The sequence below is a fragment of the Molothrus ater genome, chromosome 13, assembly GCF_012460135.2.
Source record: "Molothrus ater isolate BHLD 08-10-18 breed brown headed cowbird chromosome 13, BPBGC_Mater_1.1, whole genome shotgun sequence".
Lineage (NCBI taxonomy): Eukaryota > Metazoa > Chordata > Aves > Passeriformes > Icteridae > Molothrus > Molothrus ater.
Window position 1 is genome coordinate 19,788,881 of NC_050490.2, and position 24,570 is coordinate 19,813,450.

Consider the following 24,570-nt stretch of genomic DNA (forward strand, 5'->3'; position numbering starts at 1 on the left):
GGTCACAAATGTTTCCCCTGTGGAAGGACGTTGGATGTCTCGGCTCTCACTCCTGTTTGGCCACTGTCCGTGGGCCGGGTCCTGCCGCCTTCCAACGCCCTCTCTGCTCTGTGTCTGTCTGTCCGTCTGTCTGTGTGTCCCCTCGGCCAAGGAAGGACATCTGTGCTGCCATGAACAGGCCCTGTGAGACCCTGGGGCTGTCCCACGTGGCCGGGATGTGCCAGCCCCACCGGAGCTGCAACATCAACGAGGACACGGGGCTGCCGCTCGCCTTCACCGTGGCCCACGAGCTGGGACACAGGTACCACCCTCCTCCTCCTCCTCCTCCTCCTGTTCTCTGTGTGCACCCTAGGGCTGGAGAAGGCACGGGGGAAGTTGGGAGATGGTTCCCAGGTGGTTCCTCATAGGTGCAAACACCCCCTTGCTCCCTGAGGGTTTCATTCCAGAGTTAAGTTTTGGGTTGTCCCACGTTTAATGAGAACCACACAATCCAAGGCAACCTGGAGAAATTGCACCTGTGTATTGTCCTGGGGTGGTGTGGGAAGGTTTTGGAGCAGGGGTTGCCCATTGAGAAGTCTTAAAGTAGGATCTGTCTGTACTATCAGTGACAGAATCTTGCTTGCCCCAGTTTCAGTTAAACTTTGACAAGGTCACTTGAACATTGCGGTTTCAGTTAGACATAGACATCTAACTGAAGACATAGACATTCCCAATAAACATCTGCATGTGGCAAAACACCCACCAGCGAGATCTTGTTGAATATTCCTGAGTTTTCAGTGGGAAAGCTGCAGTGAGAGCAGGGGACAAAGCTCAGGGCTGTCAGTAGATGTGGCCCAGGGCAGTCCCTGCTCCGGGGCCGGGAGCGGTGGCGGTGGTGGCTGTGGTGCTCGTGGCTCACCTCCCCTCCATGGGCTGTGTCTTACACAGTTTTGGGATTCAGCATGATGGAAGCAGCAATGACTGTGAGCCAGTTGGGAAAAGACCTTTCATCATGTCTCCACAGCTCCTGTATGACACGTCCCCACTCACCTGGTCCCGCTGCAGCCGCGAGTACATCACACGCTTCCTCGAGTGAGTGCTTCCTCCTCCTCCTCCTCACTGATGGGGCTGGGGGGTCGGGGCCCAGGCATGGGGGTGTTCTTATCTCTGAGATATCTCTCCTAGAGAGTTGGGGGGTCTTTGCCCTGAGCAGCTGTGGCTGCCCCATCCCTGGGAGTGTCCAAGGCCTGGGGTAGTGGGAGGTGTCCCTGCCCATGGCAGGGGTGGGATGAGATGGGCTTTGAGGTCCCTTCCCACCAAACCATTCCACAATTCCATGGATCCTCCCAGGGTTGCCTCGCTCTGTGCTGTGAAGGGGGCTCAGGAGCTTTTGGGGGGCACAGGGGCTGTGGCTGCACAGATAAAACCGGAGTGTTTTCCCTCAGTGCTCCCTGCAGGTTCTGCAGAATCTCTTCGATTCTCTCTGCCTGTCATGGGCAAACCAGATCCAGGCAAATTCTTCCCCGCCTTTGTTTATTTTTAGCAGCCGTGGCTGATTTTCCAGCCTGCTGTTAGGAAGTTCCAAGGAGCCCGGACGGGAGTTTGGTTTGTCAGCCAGTGGCTTGCACTGGAGGAGCATTTCCCCCGTGCTGCAGGAAGGTTTGAAAGCAGCGAGGAGCAGCAAGGGGAGAGCTGGGCCAGGGCGGCTGCTGGGGCCAGGCTCTGCTCCCAGATCCCAGCCTGGGCCGTGTGGGTTGGCCCCGTGCAGGGGAATTACTGCTGATTTATGGCTTTCTGAGGAATGGAGCTCTCCCGCTTCCGCAGCGCTCTTGGCCCTCTGCTTTTAACCTTCACTTGGGCAGGAAGAATTTCCTGCCTGTGCTGACCCTGGGCTGCTGCTGATGGGGAGACAGAGCAGCTGGAAGCTCCTCTGCTGGGGTTTGGGTGTCTGTGCTCCCCAGAAGGAGCAGCTCTTCCTCGGGAGCTGTCTGTCACTGGCTGTGACACCCGGGCCAGGGCACAGACAGGAGTGTTGTAACGGGATGCTGGCAGGAGAGCAGGAGGGAGGGAGCCAGGAAACCCGACCCTGCTGACCTGGGGTTGCTGGCTGTGCTTGGAACAGACCTCATGTTCGGGAAAACCACACTCTTGCATGGTGATGATTGTTGTTTTACACAAGATCTTTGTTATTTCACAAGCACTGCTGAATGTCGGAGCATCTGAAAGGGATTCCTGGCAGCAGCAGGGCCCCAGCACTGCAGTCAGTGCTGCTGCAGCTGGGCCCCCAGTCAGGGTCTGCCTGGACACGAGGGGGCACTGGGAGGAGAGGTCCTGTCCCTGCTGTGGCAGCCTGTCCCCAGGGAAGGTGTCCCCTTGCTCAGGCCAGGGTAGGGTGCTGGCACAGGGTGGCTGCTGATGCTCCAGGGCTGGAGGGACCCTTCAGTCTTTGCTCTACATCAGAACCAGATCTTCAGCCTCTTTTCACAGTGCTGGAGCTGTTCTTCCATCATCCTCCTCTTGCCAGGGCCTGGGGCTGCTGCCCTTGCCACCCCTCTGCCAGCCCCTCCAGCCCCATGGCTGTGCTGCTGATTCTTCCCGAGCTCCAAGCTTTGCCTTTGTTTTTCTTGAACTCTGTCCTGGCTCCTTTGGACCCTTCCTCCAGTTCTCTGGGAGCTTTTGGAATTTTAATCCTGCTCTCAAATGTATCTGCAGATCCTCTCAGGCTGCTCACAGATGGAGATTTAATCATTGTTCCATCCACTCCATCCTCCAGCTCGTTAAGGAGCGGGCTGGAACAGGCAGAGCAGTGCAGGCCCCTGCATCTTTCCCTGTGGACTGGGATTTACTGCACATCCCTGGAAGCCAGAGGGAAACTCAGGCCAATTTTTCCCTGCTTGGAGATGTGTTTTGGCCAATTGAACAGACCAGGAGAATGATTGTAAAATATTTAACAAAGCAATAGATTCTGGAAAAGCTGGAAAGCTGAGGCAGATCCCAGTGACCCCAGACTGGACAGAGACCCCTCTGTGAGCTGGGGCCGGGCAGGGAGTGCCCCAAGCAGCTCAGAGGAACAGGAGGAGGCTGGGGACAGGTAGGGGGGACCTGTGGGGCCCAAACAGGCAGCGGGTGAAGGGTCCAGAGCAGCACGAGTGTCACACCTGGGGCTCATCCAGGATGAAGTGCTCGAGCCTGGACTTTCTCCAGTGAGGACACCTTCTGTTTTTAGAGAAAACATTCCAAGTGTACAGAATGGGATGGGCTTTAAGGCTCCTTCCAACCCAAGCCATTCCAGGATTCTGGGATTCTGTGGAAACACATGGGGAGGTGCCCTGCAGTGTGTGCCTGACACAGGCTGCCCAATCCATGCCCCATCCATCCCAGCTCAGCACCACATCACCCACAGGGATGGGATCCTGCCCTTCCCACGGGGCTGGGAGCAGCAGGGTGCTCCTGCTGTTGGGAGTTTGGAAATGGAGATTTTGGAGCCCCTGAAAACAACCCCTTTCCTGGCTCTTCCCACACTGAAATACAAGTGTATGTCAGCGAGGACATGCATGGGGGTTAAGGGGCTGTCTCCAGCCACGGGAGCTGTTTGCAGGTGTCCAGTGTGGAACTCGGTGGTGGGATGGGAAAGGGAGGAGGGGGTGCTGGTTCTGCTGGGCATCACCCATGGCACTGCCAGCACCCCAAAGCAGCAGCTCTCCTGCTTCCAGCGCTGTTCCCGTGCGTGCTGCTGCTTTGGCTTGAGAAGGAATCTCACTGCACGTGGATTCCCAACAAACCCGAGTAATCCAATCCTCCACCGCAGCCCTGCCAGAGGCTCGGCCTTGCTGGAAACCAGTTTGTTGAAATAACACCGCGGGCTGAGACGGGACAATCCCGGCTGTGTTTGGGAAGAGTCAGCAGCAGCTGGAGCAGGGGAGGCACCTCTGCCCCAGAGCTGTCCTGTCCAGCTCGGCCTGAGCAGGGTGTGGGCATGTCCAGCTGCTGATCATCTCCTCTATTCCTGTTAGCAGCGTCTGCAGGGACTCTCTGGAGCTTGTGGCTCCACTGGGACATTTATGGTTGTTGCCCCTTCTGTCTTTGTCCCTTCACCTTCCTCCCCCATGTCTGGCACACCGGGGGGACATGGGGGGATCACTCTGGGGGGCTCCCACCCCAATGAGGTACCCAGAGGTGCCATCCACACCGGAGCAGCCCCAGGGACTGCAGAGCTGGGGCCGTGTCAGTGGGAAATGCTGGTTGCTCATCCAGGACATTGGCCAGCGGCTGTTCCCATCCCCTGCCAGAGCTGTGGGACGTTGGGTGACACTGCTGGGTGACACTGCTGGGTGACACTGCTGGGTGACACTGGGTGACACTGGGTGACACTGGGTGACACTGCCGTGCCCTCTCTTGCAGCCGGGGCTGGGGGCTGTGCCTGGATGATCCCCCAGCCCGGGAGCTGCTGGACTTTCCCCTGGTGCCCCCGGGTGTCCTGTACGACGTGGGCCACCAGTGCCGGCTGCAGTACGGCCCCTACTCCACCTTCTGCGACGACATGGACGTAAGGGGGACTGCTGGGCATCAGGGGGGCTCTGGGGGGCTTGGCTGGGGCTGTGCCCACCCTGCCCCAGGGATGGATGTGATCTGTGCCCGAGGGAGGGATCTCATCTGTGCCCAAGGGGAGGGATGGATCTGTGCCCAAAGGATCTATGATCTGTGCCCAAAGGATAGATCTGGTCTGTGCCCGAGGGATGGGTCTGATCTGTGCCCGAGGGATGGATCTGATCTGTGCCCCAGGGATGGATCTGATCTGTGCCCAAGACTGTGCCCGAGGGATGGATCTGGTCTGTGCCCGAGGGATGGATCTGATCTGTGCCCGAGGGATGGATCTGGTCTGTGCCCAAGGGATGGGTCTGATCTGTGCCCGAGGGATGGATCTGGTCTGTGCCCGAGGGATGGATCTGATCTGTGCCCGAGGGATGGATCTGATCTGTGCCCAAGGGGAGGGATCTGATCTGTGCCCCAGGGAGGGCTCTGTGCCTGAGGGAGGGATCTGTGCCCAAGGGAGGGCTCTGTGCCAGGCAGGAACCTGTCCCTCTCTCCCCACAGAGTGTCTGCAGCACGCTGTGGTGCACGGTGGGGAACACGTGTCACTCCAAGCTGGATGCAGCTGTGGATGGCACAGCCTGCGGGGAGAGCAAGGTAAGGGTGGGGGGACACCCTTCCATGGCCTTGGGGAGCTCTGCTCCTGGGGGGAGCAAGGTAATGGGGGGGACTCCCCTCCAGGACCGTGGGTAGCTCTGCTCCTGCACACACAGGGGCTCTGCAGGGTCACTGCAGGGCTGGGCTCATCCCACTGCCCCTGCTCTGCCCTAACACCCACTGCCCCAGCAGGGGCTGCCCAAGGTGACTCACTTGGGGTCACTTGAATCCCAAAGGGAAGGTGAAACCCACAGTTAATGCCTGTGGCAGGAGAGCACGTGGCTCATTCTGCTGCCAGGGTGGATGCTCCTCCCTGGGATCTCTCCCACTGCTGGGGAGCCCCTCTGGGCCGACACTGGGCTGTGAATCCCCTTGCTGAGGGGTCTCCACGGAGCTCTGGGTTTGTTTTCTCCCTCAAATCCTCCAACAGCCCAACACCTCTGGGTTTGCCATGGCTTGAGGAGCTCCAGGCTCTGGCAGAGCCCAGCTGACCCCGGGCACCCCCATGCAAGCAAAGCAGGGATTTCCACGGGCCGGTCTGTGTGCTGGGCCTCAGCTCTCCCACCCTTGACCCCGCGTTCCCCTCCTGTCCTGCAGTGGTGCTTCAATGGCGAGTGTGTTCCCGTGGGCTTCCGGCCCGAGCCCATCGACGGCGGCTGGAGCTCCTGGAGCGCCTGGGCCTCCTGCTCCCGCAGCTGTGGGGCAGGAGTGCAGAGTGCTGAGAGGCACTGCAGCCACCCCACGTAAGCCAGCCCTGAGCCCGGACTGCCCAGACCCCAGCATGGCAGCCGGGAGTCACAGAATGCTGGGGTGGTTTGGGCTGGGGGGCCCTGGTTCCATCCCCTGCCCTGGAGTGCTGCAGTGTGACTCAAACAAAGGGCAGAGGCTCCACGCTCAGAGATGTAAAACATATCCAGTGTCCTTTAGTGACAGAACAGCAAACCAGGCATTCTTGGAGCCTGATTCAGAGTTGTTTTGAAAAATCCTGCTGCAGTTTATCACCCTGCTGCATTCCATCAGCCAGTGCTGGCTGGAAGTGTCCGGGCACTGCTGGAGGAGCTGCCATCTCCATCCTGGGATTTCTGCTGACCCATCTGCTGCCCAGATGTCCCCTTGGTCACCAAACCCCCGTTACACTGGATTCAGCCAAAACCCCCAGCTTGCCCTGGTGTCAGAGCAGCCTAGGATGGGGAGGAAAAGGGCTTTATGGTGTTCCAGGGGAGTTGCTTTTCCATGGCATGGGGAGCTCTGGCAGCCCCAGGAGTGAACTCCTGTCCCTTCCAGCCATGCTCTGCCCATCCTCTTCCTCGGGTGAGTTTGGTACGTGCTGCTGGGCTCTTGAGGGAAGTACTCTGTCATCTCAGTCCTGGATCAGGACCTGGATTTGTGTTTGACATAAACGCTGTGGCAGAGGTGCTGTGGTGGTTTGTGGAGTGTTCCAAACACAGCTGTGGACAGGCAGGAGAGCAAACACTGGGAATTTCCCGGGCAGTTGTTTGCTTTGGCCACTGGAGGTAAATCTACAGCTTTGCCCTTGGGATGAGGTGAGAAAATGTGTGCTGGGCATCCCCCCCTCCCACAGCCATTCCTCAGGGCAGAGCGTGTAAACACAGCCCTAAAATAATCATTGGCTTCATTCTCTTCAGCAGAGTGTGCCCAGGGGAAGGAATTCTCGTGGGGTCACTAGGACATGGGCCATGGACAGTGGTGTGACCGAAGGACAAGGCAGCAGGGTGGGAGATGGTGGCCGTGTTGTGAGGGTCTGCTGGCATCTGAGGAAAGCACTGCTGTGCTTCTCGAGTCTCTCCTGCTTTAACAAGTCCAGTGTCAGCTTTGCCATTCCCTGGGGCAGTAGAGGAGCAGAGTCAGGAGGATTCCCTGGGTGGGATGGAGAGCAGCTCCTCCAGAGCAGCTGCACGAAGGGCACCAGGCTGGACGCGGCTTGGAGCTGCCTGGTCTCTGGAAGGTGTCCCTGCCCACAGCAGGGGATGGACTCCGAGGTCCCTTCTGGCCCAAACCATTGCAGAGCTCTGTGGCTCTGAGGCCTGTGCCCTGCCAGCCCTTGTGACCGGTTTTTGCCTCCCCCAGGCCCAAGTACGGGGGCCGGTACTGCCTGGGCGAGCGCAAGCGGTTCCGGATCTGCAACGTGCGGCGCTGCCCCCTGGACAAGCCCTCCTTCCGCCAGGTCCAGTGCAGCCAGTTCAACCCCATGCTCTACAAGGGGAAGCTCTACAAGTGGACTCCAGTGCCCAACAACAGTGAGTGCAGGGCAGAGACCTCAAGCCTGGAGCGGCTCGGGAGCGGCCAGAGCTGCTGTTTGTGTCCTTGCCTTGCCTTGTGCCCCACTCGTGCTGTGTTTTGTATTTTACACTGCCCTGGGCTTGCAGGGTTGATGTGTGCTTTCGGCTCTGCAGAGCTGGGGCTGAGTGTGTGCCTGTTCCCCAGTGAACCCCTGCGAGCTGCACTGCCGGCCCGAGCACGAGTACTTTGCGGAGAAGCTGCGGGACGCGGTGGTGGACGGCACGCCCTGCTACGACAGCGACGCCAGCCGCGACGTCTGCATCAACGGCATCTGCAAGGTGGGCTGGCACCGGGGACACCCCGGGCCTGCAGAGCACCCACGGGGCAGCACCCAGCCTTGGGCACTCGGCATCCCCTCCCTCTCGTGCTGAGCTCGTCCTTTTGCCATTCCCCACTTGGAGAGCGTTCCTGGTTCCCGTGGGGTGAGTGCTGCAGGCTGTGTCAGCCTCTGTGCTGGCCTCAAGGAGCCAGGGCACCACCCAGGCCAGGATGGATGCAACCTGGAGCAGCCTTGGACACCCTGGTCTCAGGGAAGGTGTCCCTGGCCATGGCAGAGGGCTTGAACTGCATTGTCTTTAAGGTCCCTTCCACCCCAAGCCATGCCAGGACGCTGTGAATCCAAGGTCCCTTCCACCCCAAGCCATGCCAGGACGCTGTGAATCCAAGGTCCCTTCCACCCCAAGCCATGGCAGGATGCTGTGAATCCCTTGGGGACGATGCAGTCGGTGCTGGGAGGTGCTGGGAGGTGCTGGTGTGGGGCTGACAGGCCGCCTTGCAGAACGTGGGCTGTGACTATGAGATTGACTCGCACGCCGTGGAGGATCGCTGCGGGGTGTGCCACGGGGACGGCTCCACCTGCCACACCGTCCACAAGACCTTCGAGGACAGCGAGGGGCTGGGTAAGGGCACCTCCTGCTGCCCCCAGAGCACCCCGTGCTGGTCCAGCACAGCTGGGCTGCTGCTGCTCCTTTGGAGGGGGAGTTTAATTCCAGCTTCTTGATTTTTTGGGGGTAAGGCAGCAGGGAAGTCAGGTGGGCACAGGGCAGGGTAGGGCTCGGTGCCCACTGGTGCCTTACAGGGGTGCAAGGATTGGCACAGTGCTGGCACCCAGGGGCCACAGCACCCACCCAAGGGCAGAAATCACCTCAGACACCTCTGACTCCCCCAAGACCAAGGCTTGGTTCCATTCCCAGGCTATGTGGACATTGGGATTATCCCCGTGGGAGCCCGGGAGATCCGGATTGAAGAGGTGGCAGAAGCCGGGAATTTCCTGGCGCTGCGGAGCGAGGACCCCTGAGAAGTATTTCCTGAATGGAGGCTGGACCATCCAGTGGAACGGGGACTACAGGGTGGCAGGGACCACCTTCACCTACAAGAGGACAGGCAACTGGGAGAACCTCACCTCTCCGGGGCCCACCGTGGAGCCCGTGTGGATCCAGGTAGGATGGATCCTGCCCTCCTCGTGGGGCTGAGCTGCCGTGGCCCCTCACAGCCCTCCCTGCACACAGGGGATGGCTCTGCCCTCCTCAGGGTGTGTTTCCCTGGGAGCCAGCGCTGGGGCAGCCGAGCACACGCTGCCAGCCCGGGGATGTTTCCAGCCCACACCACTTGGAGCTGAGCCTCATCCCCTTTGCGGCATTCCGCAGAATATTTGCACAGGAGAGGGAGAGTGAGGAGAAAGAGCCGTTTCCTGAGGCCTTTCCCATATCTTATCACCAGCAGGGAAAGAGCCCCTGGTGCTTCTGGCTGGGCTGGCCAGTCAGGAGGGAGGGAGCTGCCAGCTCCTGCAGAGCTGTGGGAGTCACTGTCCTTGTGACCGTGAGGCCAGGCCTTCCTCTGCAGAAACCAGTGGGAATCATCCCACACGTGATGGCACAGCTGGCACCAGGCTGACATCCCTCGTGCTGCAGAGGTGGCGGTGGCCACGGAGCCGCATCCCATGGACCCCCAGGATCCCCCTGCCCTGGCAGTGGTGGCTCAGCCCCACACACTCCCCAGAGCGTCCCCTCCTTCGCACGGGCTGTCCCAGGGCTCAGCCACCCCGAGCAGCCACAACCTCCTCCTGCCTTTCCTTCAGCAGCAGCTCGGGGTGGGATGTGAGCAGGATCCTGGGCCTGCTGCTGCCAAGGGCTGCTGTCAATGGGAATGCTGGCACGCTCAGCACCCACAAATCACTTTCTGGGATTCATAACCTAATTAAAACCCGTGGACAACAGTGTTTCGATATTCATGGAGAGGTTTTGGAGAGGCGCCCTGGCTCTCCCGCCAAAGCTCCAAGAACAACAAAGCTTTGGCAATAATGGGAGTGCTTAGGCTAAGAAAAACAGGGATGAACTCCCGGCCCTCGTGAGGCGGGTGCTTCCAGCAGGGCTTGTGTCAACCACGGGAGCAGCAGGAGCCCCTCTGCAGTGGGAGGCAGTTTGGGAAATTCCACCCGTGGGCAGGGACACCTTCCACAAACCAGGCTTACTCCAAATCCCATCCAGCTCTGTTGGGGTGCTGGGCACAGGGTCACATCCTTCTGGTCCTGCTGGGCAGCTCCTTCACCCTGAGAAGCCCCTGGGGCAGTGCCACCCCCCACTGCCCTGCCCAGCCACGTCCTGCCTGTCCCCTGTGTCCCCAGCTGCTGTCCCCTGTGTCCCCAGCTCTGTTCACCCCTGCCTGTCCCGTGTCCCCAGCTCTGTTCACCCTGTGCCTGTCCCCTGTGTCCCCAGCTGCTGTCCCCTGTGTCCCCAGCTCTGTTCACCCCTGCCTGTCCCCTGTGTCCCCAGCTGCTGTTCCAGGAGACCAACCCCGGGGTGAGGTACCAGTACACGATCCAGCGCCCAGCTGACAGCGAGAACGAGATCGAGCAGCCCGAGTTCCTGTGGCGCTTTGGCTCCTGGACCACCTGCACGGCCACCTGTGGGACAGGTGAGCACAGCCCCGGGACACCCACTCGGAGCAGTGGAGGGTCCCTGGGGAGCCTTTGAAATTCCTGGGTCTTGGGTTTCACAGGTCCTGGGGGAAGAAGAAAGGCACAGCTGCTGAGGTCAGGGCCCGTGTGCTCAGCAGGAACCCCAGGGCTTTATCAGCACCGTGCTCCCGGCTCGGTGTCCTGTTACCCTGCACGGATGGAAACAAAAGAGCTTTAGAGAAGTCAGGGAGTGTGGAAGGGCTGGTCTCCTGCCTGGCTGGGCCTCTCCAGCGGGGAGGATATCCAGGGTTTCACGGAGAGCACTGGGGTCCCACAGTGTCCCTGTGTGGACATTTGCCTCCCCCCTTCTGCCCCGCTGGCTGGGTATCCCAGGGTCCCCAGGGCAGCTTTTGGGGCAGCTGGTGCAGAGGGACATTTCTGGAGCACTGCCAGGGGAGGCTGGGAGCAGCAAGCGCTTCCTCGAGAGCAGCTGGCACTGGAAAAAAGGGGAATTCAAGGACACTTGTGCTTTCTAGGTAGCACAGAGTGCCAGGACTGGGCTTTGTTTAAAACCAGCTTTTCTTTGTATGATTCGAGTGCTTGGCTTCCAGAAGGGAAGGGAAATAGAGGGGTGAATCAGGCAGGAGTCGGGTGAGGGTGAGCAGCTGGAGGAGGGCTGAGCTCCTCTTCCTGCACTGAGTGATGATGTGAGATGAGATGTGGGTTTGGGAGAGCTCACAGCGAGCCTCTGGTGAGCCCCAAGGCCCTGCAAGCTCCCAAGTGCTTGAGCCAGAGCCCAGCTCAGCAGCTTCAGCAGGGTTCTGTCAGTCTCAGCTGGGCCCGTGGTGACAGCTCTCCATGTCACAGGTCAAGTACGTGTCACAGAAACGGGGACAGGAGCCTGAGCGGGGCAGCGTGCTGAGGTCGCCCTGTGAGCAGGCTGGGGACACGAGGCTTTGGGCAGTGTTTGTCCCCGGTTTGGGCTGGGGCAGGGCTGCCAAAGGAGCCGAGTGCTGCCCCTTGGCAGCCCCCAGAGCTCGCAGTGCACACGGTGCTGGGTGTGCTCCGGGCAGTGCTGCCAGCCTGGTGCTGCTCCCTGGCTGCACGGCTCCAGCTGCCATCCTGCCCCAGTGCCAGGGCACCTCAGCCTCTGCCCCAGTGAACTTGCACCTTCAAGTGCTGCTTTCATTTCCTTCCCACTGCCCTGGCTCTCCAAGAGCCTCCTGTGCCCTGCTGGGTGGTTGGGTTGGGTTTCCAAAGCGGTGCTGGCACCCGCGTGGTGCCAGCGCCCTGGGGGTGGCTCTCAGTGCCCCGGGGGTGCCCTCAGTGCCCCGGGGGTGCCCTCAGTGCCCTGGGGGTGGCTGTCAGTGCCCCGGGGGTGCCCTCAGTGCCCCGGGGGTGCCCTCAGTGCCCGTCCTCCCGCAGGGGTGCAGCGGCAGGTGGTGCACTGCGTGGAGAGGCTGGCGGGGCTGGTGGAGGAGCGGTTCTGCGACGCGCTGACGCGCCCCGACGACCAGCAGCGCACCTGCAGCGAGGAGCCCTGCCCAGCCAGGTGCCACTCACCCACCCACCACCTGCAGGGGAAAGGGAAAACCAGGGGGGAAAATAGGGGGGGGGAAATAGGGGGGGGAAATAGGGGGGGAAATGGGGGGGGAAGGGGGGAAAAAGGAGGGGAAAAAGGGGGGGGGAAAGGAGTCCCCGCTCCCTCACCCTGTCCCCGCTCCCTCACCCTGGCCCGGGGTCCCAGGCCCTGGGCTGGTCCATGACAGCCTCCCTGGGGTTGCCTGACCGCCGCAGGCATTGCCTGTCCACAGGCTGAGCCTCACAGATGGTCCCGTCGTGGCAGGATGCTCCTCTCTGCCTCTGTGCACAGCTCGGGGACTGTCCCGTCCCCGACCCTCTGTCCGAGCTCACAGACCCTGGGATGACACGTTTGGGATCCTCCTTTCCCCATGGCCTCACACGATGGGCAGTGGGATGGATCCTGGGGCACGGCTGCTTGCTCTGGCTGAGATCTTTCCCCCCCTTTTTCCCCCCCTTTTTCCCCCCCTTTTTCCCCCCCTTTTTCCCCCCCTTTTTCCCCCCTTTTTTCCCCCCATCTTTCCCCCCCTTTTTTTCCCCCCTTTTTCCCCCCCTTTCCTCTCCTTTTCCCCCCCTTTTTCCCCTCCTTTTTCCCCCCTTCCCCCCCCATTTCCCCCCCCATTTCCCCCCCTATTTTCCCCCCCCCTATTTCCCCCCCCCCTATTTTCCCCCCTGTTTTTCCCTTTCCCCCGCAGGTGGTGGGTGGGTGAGTGGCAGCAGTGCTCAGCCACGTGTGGCCGGGCAGGGCTGATGAAGAGGACGGTGCTGTGCATCCAGAGCGTGGGGCTGGATGAGCAGAGGGCCCTGCAGCCAGCAGACTGCCAGCACCTCACCAAGCCAGATGCCACCATGCCCTGCCACCCAGAGGTCCCCTGCCCCTCCCCGTGGGCTCTGGGCAACTGGTCCGAGGTGAGAGGGGACACTGGGAACGTGCCAGTGTCTGGCAAAGGGGTGGGAGCTGGGGACAGGAGTCCCAGGACACCTCACCCTGCCCCAGAGTGATGGGTGTGCTCCTGCTCACAGAAATCCATGGCTGTGTCCCTGTGGGCTCCCCTGGATGGGGATTCCATTGCTTGGAGAGGGCTCAGGATGGGGAAGGAGCATTGGGCAGTTTAAGTGTGCCCCAGCTCCCCTGGATGGGGATTCCATTGTTTGGAGAGGTCTCAGGGTGAGGAAGGGGCATTGGGCAGTTTAAGTGTGCCCCAGCTCCCCTGGATGGAAAGGAATTCCATTGTTTGGAGAGGTCTCAGGGTGGGGAAGGGGCATTGGGCAGTTTAAGTGTGCCCCAGCTCCCCTGGATGGGAAGGAATTCCATTGCTTGGAGAGGTCTCAGGGTGAGGAAGGGGCACTGGGCAGTTTAAGTGTGCCCCAGCTGCCCTGGATGGGGATTCCATTGCTTAGGGAGGTCTCAGGGTGAGGAAGGAGCATTGGGCAGTTTAAGTGTGCCCCAGCAATGGGTTTTGCAGCTCCCTCACTCACACAGGGTGAGGGCCACGCTCTGTGCTTGGCACAAGGAAAGCAGAAATGAGGTTTTCAGCTGGACAGGGCTTGGAACAGCCTGGTGCACTGGAAGGGGTCCCTGCCCAGGGCAGGAGGTGGAACTGGATGATCTTCAAGGTCCCTTCCAAGCCAAATGATTCCATGGGGTGATTAATGGTGACACTCTGTGTAGCCTTGATTTATATTTGTGTTTTGTGAATCAGCTTAGCCACAGGCTGAGGGTTTCAACCAGAAAATGATAACTCCTAATTTAAACAGCCGTTCCAAAAGTGTTCAGAGTGAAGACAAATATCAGGAGAGAAAGGAGAGAGCCTGGGAACAGAGCTTGTTGCTAAGGAACAAATGGAATCAAATGCGAACAGAGGATTTGAAGGCTAGATGAGAGCAAGTTGGAAATATTTTTCTAGGGGCCCACAAAAGCCACAATTAAGGGCTGAGAAAGATGGATGCAATGATTTAAAGGGAAAATTATGGCTTGTAGGTGGGTCAGAACTGGGCAGGGCAGCCCCAGCCCTCACTGCTGGCCTCTGTGGTGTTGGCACCAGTGGATTTGTGAGCCCTGGAGAAAATGCGTTTGGAATTTTGAGGTTCTGTAATTTTTCTGTCCTTTAATTTAAAGGGAGAGCCCTCTTTCTTTTCCATTTCCACCATAACCAGGGGGATTGGAGGGGTTTGGAGGCTTCCCAGAGCTGTGGTCCTTCTGTCAGCAGAACCAGCAGGGTGGGACAGCTTTGTCTGCAGAGCCCAGGCATGAGCAGTGTGCCCACCTGGCACTGGGCACCTGGCCCTGCCACAGGGGCCCTCGGGGCTCTGGGTGGCTGCTTCACGCTGGGACTCAGTGCCTCGGGAGGACCCCAGAGCTCTGCACGCCCAGCTTTGTGGAGTTTCCAAAGGAGCTGATGTGGTCAGAAGGCTGCTTTGTGGCTCTTGAGGGGAGCAGCTCCTTGCAGCCCTCTCGCAGTGTTGGTGTGTGGTAATGGTTGATTCCAGCTCCAGAAATGCCTGCTGGTGACCATGTGGTGTTACCAGAGCGTCCTGGAATGCCCTGGGGTGGAAGGGACCTTCAAGCCCATCTGGTTCTGCCCCCTGCCATGGGCAGGGACACCTTTCACAAGCCTGGGTTGCTCCAAGCCCCAAATGCAGCAGAAAATGCTGCCGTTCTCCTTTCCAGTTTCTTTTGTGCTGGCCCATCTCAAAGAGCCCATTATGGGGGGATGGTGTGTCCCCAGCAAAGCTCCCTCCTGACCTTTGCTTTTCCCCTACTCGGACAACACCCATGTTGTAATTCCCTGCTTCAAAGAACGCTCTTCTAGAAGAAGAGCTGCAATTCATGGCCATAGGTCACAGGAAAGGCCCATTAGCTCATCCCACCCCTGCCCTTCCCAGCCTCCATCTCCCGGGAAAGCTGTTCCTGGCTGGAAAGCAGGGCAAGGATCACCCTGAGCAAATCCCCACAGCCCCAGCCCTGCTCTGGCCCGGTCTGCAGTGGGATTTGGGCAGTAATGCTCTGCTTGCAGGGTGAGCAGTGCCCTGCACTGGGACTGGCACAGGAGCTGTCCGGGGCCCGGGAGGGTGGTGGGGGCTGGCAGAGGGACGTGGAGCCCTCACAGGGGGAGCACTGGCACCACTGCTGGCCTTGCCCCTCTGTGACCGTGTTCACAGGGGTCCCAGGATGAGGGAGGAGGCGGGGGTCTGACCCCGTGTTTCAGAAGGCTTGATTTATTATTTTTTGATATATATTACATTAAAACTAGACTAAAAGAATAGAAGAAAGGATTTCATCAGAAGGCTGGCTAAGAATAGAAAAAGAAAGAATGATCACAAAGGTTTGTGGCTCAGCTCTCTGTCCCAGCCAGCTGACTGTGATTGGCCATTAATTAGAAACATCTAACATGGGCTAATCACAGATCCACCTGCTGCATTCCACAGCAGCAGATAACCAATATTTACATTTTGTTCCTGAGGCCTCTCAGCTTCTCAGGAGGAGCAATCTTAAAGAAAAGATTTTTCATAGAAGCAGTCTGCGACACCCCACAGCCGTGCCCCTCTCTCTTGCCTCCCCAGTGCTCAGTGACCTGTGGGAACGGGACCCAGCGGCGCCCCGTGCACTGCAGCAACAGCACTGGGGCCCCGTGCGACCCTGCCCAGAGACCCAGCCCCGAGAGGCTTTGCTCCTTGCCACAGTGCCACCAGGAATGGGACAGCACAGACTGGTCTGGCAGCGGCTCCTCCAGCAGGGAGGTGTTTAATGAAATCCATTACATCCCCAGCAACCACGTTCCTAAATTTAACCCCTTAGTCCCAAACGTCCCGGAGTCCAACGATGTCAACGTCATCACCGAGGAGGACTTCTCAGCCAGGAAAGGAAACGTCTTTGTTGATGACTTTTACTACGATTATAACTTCATCAACTTCCACGAGGATCTGTCCTACTACCCCTTCACGGAGAAGGAGAGCAAAGGCGAGGAGCCAAAGGCAGAGCTGAGCACGGATGGCACGGAGGGGCCCTGGGAGCTGCCCACTGAGTCCCTGCTCACCACCGAGCTGGGAGGAGAGAGCCAGGGCCAGCCGGGCCCCGAGGAGGAGCACACTTCTGCCCCTGTGCGTGGGCAAGACACAGAGCCTGGGGGGGATTTAGCCTCGAGTGACCTCCTGAGCATGGGCCCCGAGGATGTGGGGTCAGCCACTCCCAGATACAGCACCCCTGGCTTTTTGGGTGAGCAGGAGGAGGATACGGTGCCTGTGCCCCACTCTGAGCATCACCCGCCCACTCAGAGCTCTGTGAGCCCCAACTCTGCAAACCAGGGCCAGGCAGGGCCCTGGGATGAGCCCCACGGAGCCGTGCCCAGCAGGAGCAGCCTGGGGCAGGATCTCCCTGCTCCCTGGGGTCCCCACCCCGCTGATGTGGGCCGGGGCAGTGCCCAGGTGGATGTGTCCCTTGGGCCAGCAGCACGGGGCAGCAGCAGCAGCAGCGAGGGCCGTGTGGGCACACAGGGACGTGGCACTGCAGGGAGAGGCCACGGGGACTCCAGGGAAGTGGCTCTGGCCACCAGCAGCGGCATTCCTGGTGCAGCCCCACAGCCCAGCGAGCAGCACGGGTGGGCAGGGATGCCAGAGGGGATGCTGGACACGTGGGCAGGAGGGCAATCCCATGGCACGGAGAGGGCAGATCTTGCCCTGCATGGCCCGGGCTGGGAGGTGGCAGGGAGTGCTGGCAGCCCCCACCCTGCCCTGAGTCCCCGTCCTGTGGGACAGGGAGGGCACCAGCCAGAGCTCCACAGCCCCACAGCCCCCACCTCAACCCCCTCGCTGGCCACAACAGCCCCTCCAGTGCCCCTGTCCCCTGCCATGCCCGGGCCAGGCACCCAGCTCACCTCCAGTGGCCTCAGCCAGCAGGGTGGCCTGGGCCCAGCCGTGCCCACAGCCCCAGCTCATGGCCCACCTGCCCACACTGCAGGGCCCCCCCGGGAATGGGGGACACAGGGGGTGTCCCTGCACCCGGATCTGGCATCACGCCACACTGAGCTGACCTCCCACGGGACCCCACTCAGCATCCCTGCTCCGAGGGACCCCTCACCATGGGCACCCCCAGAGACACCAACGAGGGACCCCTCACCATGGGCACCCCCAGGGACACCAACGAGGGACCCCTCACCATGGGCACCCCCAGAGACACCAACGAGGGACCCCTCACCATGGGCACCCCCAGAGACACCAACGAGGGACCCCTCACCATGGGCACCCCCAGGGACATCACCGAGGGACCCCTCACCATGGGCACCCTCAGAGACACCAACGAGGGACCCCTCACCGTGGGCACCCCCAGGGACACCAACGAGGGACCCCTCACCATGGGCACCCCCAGGGACACCAACGAGGGACCCCTCACTGTGGGCAGCCCCAGGGACACCAACGAGGGACCCCTCACCATGGGCACCCTCAGAGACACCAACGAGGGACCCCTCACCATGGGCACCCCCAGAGACACCAACGAGGGACCCCTCACCATGGGCACCCCCAGAGACACCAACGAGGGACCCCTCACCATGGGCACCCCCAGAGACACCAACGAGGGACCCCTCACCATGGGCACCCCCAGGGACACCTGCCTCCAGTGACAGGGGGCAGGAGTTGTCCCAGCCCAGCCCTTTGCCCCCCCTGCTCTGGGAGAAGAGGCTGGAGGAGGAGGAGGAGGAGGAGGAGGAGGAGGCTCTGCTTCCACCGTCACCCCCTGCAGCAGCCCCTGCCAAGCCCAGCTGGGAGGTCGGGAACTGGAGTGAGGTACGTGGTGAGTCCCATTGCAAGTGTGACAGGGCCAGTGTGGGTGTGAGACCTGCCCCTGTCCTGGCTGCCTCTGGGACGTTTCTCTTGGCAGCGTGGGGTCATTAGTGCTAATTAAGAAACAACATGGCACCCCCAGCCCCAGGGTGCTGCCCCATTTTCCCCTCTGCTGTGGGCATGAGAATCCAGGGAGCAAACACTGAGCAGGGAGAGCCCACCCAGAGCAGAAACAGCTGGAGTGGGCCATGGAGGAGCGTGTTCCTCCCCTTCCCTCCTGAGTGCTGCCTGATGTGGGATTGCTGAGAGGGGAAAGGTTCTCTCCCCACGTCATCCCACAGTCCCAGTTCACCCAGCTCCCTCCTTGGCCAGATGCACAGCTGGGCTCAGGGTGTGGGCATGGACAGCAGCAGCTCCCTGTGTCACACAGCTGGGGTCAGGTTTTAGGGCAGGTTTTTGCAGCATTCCCTGTGTTGCAGAGCAGGTGTCAGGTTTTGGGGCAGGTTTTGGGGTGCACAGCAGCATTCCCTGCATTGCAGTGCAGGTGTCAGGTTTTGGGGTGCACAGCAGCATTCCCTGTGTACAGGGCAGGTGTCAGGTTTTGGGGCAGGTTTTGGGGTGCACAGCAGCATTCCCTGCATTGCAGTGCAGGTGTCAGGTTTTGGGGCAGGTTTTGGGGTGCACAGCAGCATTCCCTGTGTACAGGGCAGGTGTCAGGTTTTGGGGCAGGTTCTTGCAGCGTTCCCTGTGTACAGGGCAGGTGTCAGGTTTTGGGGCAGGTTCTTGCAGCGTTCCCTGTGTTGCAGTGCTCGGCCACGTGCGGCCTGGGCGCGGTGTGGCGCTCCGTGCGCTGCAGCAGTGGCCCTGACGGTGGCTGTCCCGCGGCCGACAGGCCCGTCCCCGCCCGGAGGTGCTCCCTGAGACCCTGCTCGGCCTGGCGTGTGGGCACCTGGAGCAAGGTACGGGCCCTGCGGGGAGGGAGGGTCCCCAAATCCACGGGACAAGGCGTGGGTCACACCTGCTCTTGGGGAGGGCTCTCGTGGCTCACAGAGGTAAAGGTTTGTGCTCGCCGTGAAATACTCATTCCACAGTATTTTCATTTTTCCTGGTCCTGGGCTGGTATAAAAGTCAGGAATTTGCTAAGCTAAAGCTAAACAAGGTGATTTGATGAACGGCCAGGTTGGGTGGGGCTGGACAGCCTGGTCTAGCAGGTGTCATCCCATGGCAGGGGTTTTAAGGAACAAGGTGGTCTTTAAGGTCCATTGCAAGCTGTTCTGTGGTTCTATGATTTATCATATGTTCTGGCCACTCTGCCCTGCCAGGGGCTGTTTGCAGTTGGGTTGGGTGAGTTTAGTAGGGTTGGTGGTGGGGAGCAGCCGTCCTTGCTCTGGGTGGTTGCTGTTCCTTGGGATCATCAGTTCCTTAAGGCAAAAAGACTGTTCCTGTTCCAGCTGGAAACCAGCTGGTTTCAGAGGGGTGGTAGTGACAGATGAGCTGCACAGACTGTGCTCTGGCTTGGCCTAGAGCAAGAGGGGAAAGCAGGTGGGAAAGCAGGAACCCAACCCAGGGCAGAGCGTGTCCCTGGGGTCACCTCCCATCCCCACAGGGATCCCCCCTGCCTGGCTCTGTGTCCCTCCCCATGGTGGCTCTGTGTCCCTCCCCACGGTGTCTCTGTCCTCCCCAGTGCTCCAGGAGCTGTGGCGGGGGCACCAAGGTGCGGGACGTTCACTGCGTTGACACCCGGGACCAGCGGCTGCTGCGGCCCTTCCACTGCCAGGCGGGGCTGGCACAGCCCCCGGCACAGCTGCCCTGCCACAGTGCCCCGTGCCTGGACTGGTACACGTCCTCCTGGAGAGAGGTACGGGCTGGCCTGGGCTCAGCTCGGCCCACCCTGCCATGGCAGGCACACCTGTGCTATCCCAGATGCTCCAAGCACCAATGTCCCACTGGCCTGGGCACCTCTTGTTCCACCCTGCCAGGCCAGGGACCCCTGTGCTATCCCACATGGCTCCAAACCCTGTGTTCCACTGGCCTGGGACACTGCCAGGGATCCAGGGGTACCCACAGCTGTGCTGGGAACTCCATCTCAGCTCCTTGCCACCCTCCCAGGGAACAATTCCTGCCCAATCTCCCATCCATCCCTGCCCCATCTCCCATCCATCCCTGCCCCATCTCCCATCCATCCCTGCCCCATCTCCCATCCATCCCTGCCCCATCTCCCATCCATGCCTGCCCTCTGGCACTGGGAGCCATTCCCTGTGTCCTGTCCCTCCATCCCTTGTCCCCAGTCCCTGTCCAGCTCTCTGAAGCCCCTTTGGGCCCTGGCCGGGCTCTGGGCTCTCCCTGAGCCCCTCCAGGCCCAGCTGTGTGCAGCAGGGGCTCAGCCCTGCCCTGCCCTGCCCTGCTGTGTCCCGCAGTGCTCGGAGCCGTGTGGCGGTGGGGAGCAGGCCCGGCTGGTGACGTGCCCGGAGCCGGGGCGCTGCGAGGAGAGCCTGAGGCCCAACAGCACCCGGCCCTGCAACAGCCAGCCCTGCACCACCTGGGTGGTGGGCTCCTGGGGACAGGTGAGCAGGGCTGGTCCCCTCCAGGGGCACCTGCAGGGAATGGGGACCCTCTGGGGCTGTCCCCAGGCTGAGCCCAGGGACATACAGGGAATGGGGACCCAGGGTGGCTCTGGGGCTGTGCCAGGCTGAGCCCCGGGTCCCCACAGTGCTCAGCTCCCTGTGGAGGGGGCATCCAGCGGCGGCAGGTGAAGTGCATCGACACCAGGAGCGGGGTGGCCGAGGAGGACAGCAGCCTGTGTGACCACGAGCCCCGGCCAGAGAGCACCCAGAAGTGCAACCCCCAGGAGTGCGACAGCTCCGAGCCAGGTGAGCAAAACCCGGCTGGAGAAGGGTGTGGGAGGTCTGGGGAGATGGAGGGAGCGGTTCCTCCGTGGGTTCTGTAAGGCTGAGCTGGCTACCTGATGATTCAGTGGGAATGTTGTAACTGTCTGTAAATGTCCAGAGCATCCGTCCCTCGAGGGGCCAGCAGGGCTTTGCTGGCACAGATGTGAGCTGGGATGGGCTTGCTGGGGTCAGCAGTGTCACCCAGCACAGGGACAGCCCCAGGGACCCTGTGGGGTGAAAGGACCCAGCCAGAGGCAGCAGGGCATTCAGGAAAAGGAAGGCACCGGGGAATACCCAGCCATGGAGCTCTCAGGAAGTTGTTCAGTGGTAAAGTCCCAGAACACAAGACTTGTGAGGCAAGCTGGGGCCAGCATGAGAAAATGGAATAAAGGAGCAGTTCTCCAGCATCTTCAGGTGTGTCTGAGCAGGTACTCCAGGGAGCCAGCCCCATGTCAACCTGTCATTTACCTGCCCCAGCTGCAGCCACAGTGCTTGGCCACACCACAGGCACTCACTTGGCTTCTCCTCCCTCTTCCACTCACAGAGATACAACCCAAGCACCAGGCACTTCCCTGGGAGACAGAAATCTGGGCGCTGCAAGGGTTAACAGCACTTACAGAAAAGCAGTATAATGAGGGATTAGATGTCACTGATATCAGCATGTCAGTCACTTACCAACTTTATCTCTTTCATGTGTCTGTGAGAATGAAAAGCTCTTTGGCTGCCCAGAAGGTGTTGTTGGACCTCCAGGAGGTTTGCTGGCCAAAGGGAGGGCTGAGAGGTGGGGCAGGGGACAGCAGTAGCTGGTGCCTGGGGTGGAGGAGCCAGATCCACGGCAGCTCCACACATCCCTGAGGTCCCCTCTGCAGCCTGGGGCTCCCATTCCACCCTTCCAGCTCTTTTTGTTTGTCCCAACACCAATTGCAGAGCAGGCAGGAGCGTTGGCTTTGGTTAACTGGGATTTGGGCACTGGCACTGTTGGCCATCAGGATGTTTTTAGCCATGAATCTGCTCCTTTTTTGGAGCATTTGCAGGGCCATGGGGCACTCCAGCGTTTAGGAAATGATGAGTCAGCCCTGCTCAAGACACGATGCGCGGTTCCGGCTGTTTTGGTCAGGGGAAAATTTCCGTGCCAGGCTTGGTGATGAGAGCTGTGGAGCCAAGGCTGGACCAGAATAACCACTGAGATGTGTAGGAAGCACACAAATAAATGGTGAAATCCTGGATCAAAAATGACATAAATGCTCTGGCTGCAGCCCAGGGCAGGAAACGCCTCTTGGAAATACAAACGTTTCCAGCCAAAGCATGAAGGGGAACAAAACTTTCACATGGCAGGAAATCCCAGATGTGTAAATGCAAAGGCTCCCAGAACGACATAAATGTAACTCCAGCCCTTTCCTGTGCTTTGGAGGATCTCTACTGCACAAGATGGGCTCAGGCTGGAGCGATCCATGTTTTTGTGAGGAGCACAAGCAGCCTCTCCCTCCTCTGGCATGAATGAGGTGCTCCAGTGCCAGCAGAACCAGGGCTGGCTCTTGTGAGTGGTCGTGTCCTCACTGGACACAAAAGTGCCAATAACCCCAGCAGGGTTTAAATGTTCAAACCATTATCAGATGGATTTGGAGCAGAGATGGAACAGATGAAGCACAAACAAACGTCTCACAGCAGTCAGCTCCTCAATTAAAGGAGGTCAGGATTAATTAGAACCAGAGTCCTGAGCTGTTGCCAAGTTATAAATTAATTGGAGATTCCAGCAAGGTTATTTTTGACTGTGGCTGTTGCCTTCCAGCTGCAGCCAGCTGTGAGGGTGTCCTTAGATGGCTCCTGGGAGCTCCAGGGCCGTGGGCACCCCAGTGCCTCCGTGTGATGCTCCAGAGGCTGGGGACATTTGTCTGGGAATTGTTTGTGGTGTCATGGAAAGGAGCTGAGCCCCAGGTCTGCATGGGGGGCTGGAGAAGCCTGCAGCAGTTTATCCAGCAGATCAGAGAGATTTCAACCAGAGAAGTGGGAATTGCTGTGTACTGGAGGAGGAACCAGGGTGAATGGAGCTGGTCACTGCAGGGCTGTGCTGGGCACAGCAAATCCTGGTGGTGGTGACACATCCCTGCCCAGGACAGAGCAGGGCAGCCCCGGGTGCTCATCAGGGTCATGCCATGGAATGAACCAGTTCTCTCATGCCCATTTCTCCAGATCTGATACCAGGGAGGTCTCTGAGCTCCCCAAATCTGCCCCAGGCAGGTGCCAGGCAGGTGATGGGGCCAGTTCTTGGCTCCAGCAGCAAGCACAGCTGCTCCACGGGTGCCTCAGCTTGGAATTCCAAAGGGATGAGGTTCAGGCTCCAAGTGTGTATGAAGTGCTGCAGCTCCTCTGGGAGTGGGATGGAGCCCAGCCTGTGTGCTGGGAGCAGCAGTGCCTGGGGGCCAAGGAGTGAAGGCTCTGCTCACACAGGGTCAGTCCCTGACACCATCTCTGTCCCACTGCTCCTGTTTGCTGGCTCCTCATCCAGGGCTGGCTGTATTTCCATTAATTGGCAATTAAACGTGGTGCTCCTGCTTGCTTTGAGCAAGGAAATTAAATTGTCCGTGGCTCTGCAAGTCACAGAGTTCATCCACAAGGGATCCATGTGGGAAATAGTTGCAGCAAATCCCAATTTTCTGTGCCATTTGAGCGTGTAAGTCCCTATCCAAGTGGTGAGGCCAGGAGGTGCTGCTGAGGCATGGAGAGCAATTAATTAACTGCTAATTAACAGCAGGAGTCAGTGGGAAAGGGATGCTCCAGAAAGAAGTCCTTGTTTTGATAAAATGTGGGAGAAAGATGTTGCCTGCAGCAGGGCTGACACCTGAAAACTGTGGGGTTTGTGGGTTGTGGGTTTCTCCCAGTTTTCCCAGCTGTGGCCGTGTCAATGGGGATGCATCCCATGCATCCCATGCATCCCAATCCATCCCAATCCATCCCAATCCATCCCCTCCATCCCATCACGCTGACCAGACACCCCAGGGAGGCACCTCAGCCCCAGAGCAGGACCCTGGGATAATTCACTTGTTAAATTCAGCCCTGGCCCCGAGAGCATCCCGAGGGCCAGAGGTCAGCAGCCTAATTCCCTGGATTTGCTAGCTCAGCTCCAAGCTCAACCTTTCCTTGTTTTCACAAAACGTGCTCCAGGAAGTTTGTTTTTCCCAGGAATAAAAGTAAAAGCTTAGGTCTGGCTGGCAGAAGCTTAAATGAAATTTAAAGCGACTTCCACACCGACCTAAAAAAACAGCCCCAAAAAAAGTGGGGGTTTTCAGTCTCTAATGTGCTGACTTAGCCTGGATTTTTAAAGCCCTGCTTTAAGCTATTTCTTTAGCCTAAAATTTGGCATGGACTTATGGAACGTACTTCCAGATGAAGTGCGAGCATTATATAAAAAATTGTTAATAGAAAGAAATAGCAGTAAAAGCATTCAATGAAAATTGGGTGGGTCCTGTAGGTCCCTCTCTGAAGAGCTGACAAATTAAGTGCTTATTACAGCTTCCCTTGCCCAAGACCAAATTCCAGGGAGGAATCACAAGCTCAGCCAAGATTTTCAGACCTGAGCCTGACCCTGCATGCATCCACCCTGAGACTGCAGCAGGATCTGGGAAAGTGATGGGAACTCAACCCCTCTACGACTCCCAGTGGCTTCCCTGAGTTCAGGGAGCGTTGGGAACGCTCTCAGGCCTGGGGTGGGATTGTGGGGGTGTCCTGTGCAGGGCAGGACTTGGACTGGGTGGTCCCTGTGGGTCCCTTCCAAGTTGGATATTTGATCATCCATGAGGTCACTTGGCTTTGGACCCCGGGCTGCTGCTGGGATCTCCTGTAAGGTCAGCAGAGCCTGCAGCCAAGGGTGGTGGCTCTTCTCCCCATGCCCGAGCCCATCCCTGCTGTTTTGCACAGGGAGCCCATCCTGGGTGGCTGAGGAGGTTTCAGAGAGCAGTGACC

General features: G+C 59.5%; 1 protein-coding gene across 1 annotated transcript in view; it reads left to right on the forward strand.

The window, feature by feature from the left end:
* ADAMTS7 (ADAM metallopeptidase with thrombospondin type 1 motif 7) overlaps positions 1 to 24,570 on the forward strand; it is a 36,322-nt gene that overhangs the window by 7,010 nt on the left and 4,742 nt on the right. The window contains 18 exon segments of the mRNA XM_054516260.1: positions 152 to 301; positions 928 to 1,071; positions 4,381 to 4,525; positions 5,074 to 5,166; positions 5,764 to 5,909; positions 7,255 to 7,424; positions 7,612 to 7,745; positions 8,246 to 8,366; positions 8,661 to 8,758; positions 8,760 to 8,906; positions 10,239 to 10,380; positions 11,789 to 11,915; positions 12,640 to 12,853; positions 15,509 to 17,725; positions 18,529 to 18,681; positions 19,407 to 19,580; positions 20,140 to 20,286; positions 20,433 to 20,592. Of these exon segments, the coding sequence (XP_054372235.1) occupies positions 152 to 301; positions 928 to 1,071; positions 4,381 to 4,525; positions 5,074 to 5,166; positions 5,764 to 5,909; positions 7,255 to 7,424; positions 7,612 to 7,745; positions 8,246 to 8,366; positions 8,661 to 8,758; positions 8,760 to 8,906; positions 10,239 to 10,380; positions 11,789 to 11,915; positions 12,640 to 12,853; positions 15,509 to 17,725; positions 18,529 to 18,681; positions 19,407 to 19,580; positions 20,140 to 20,286; positions 20,433 to 20,592 (4,682 nt within the window).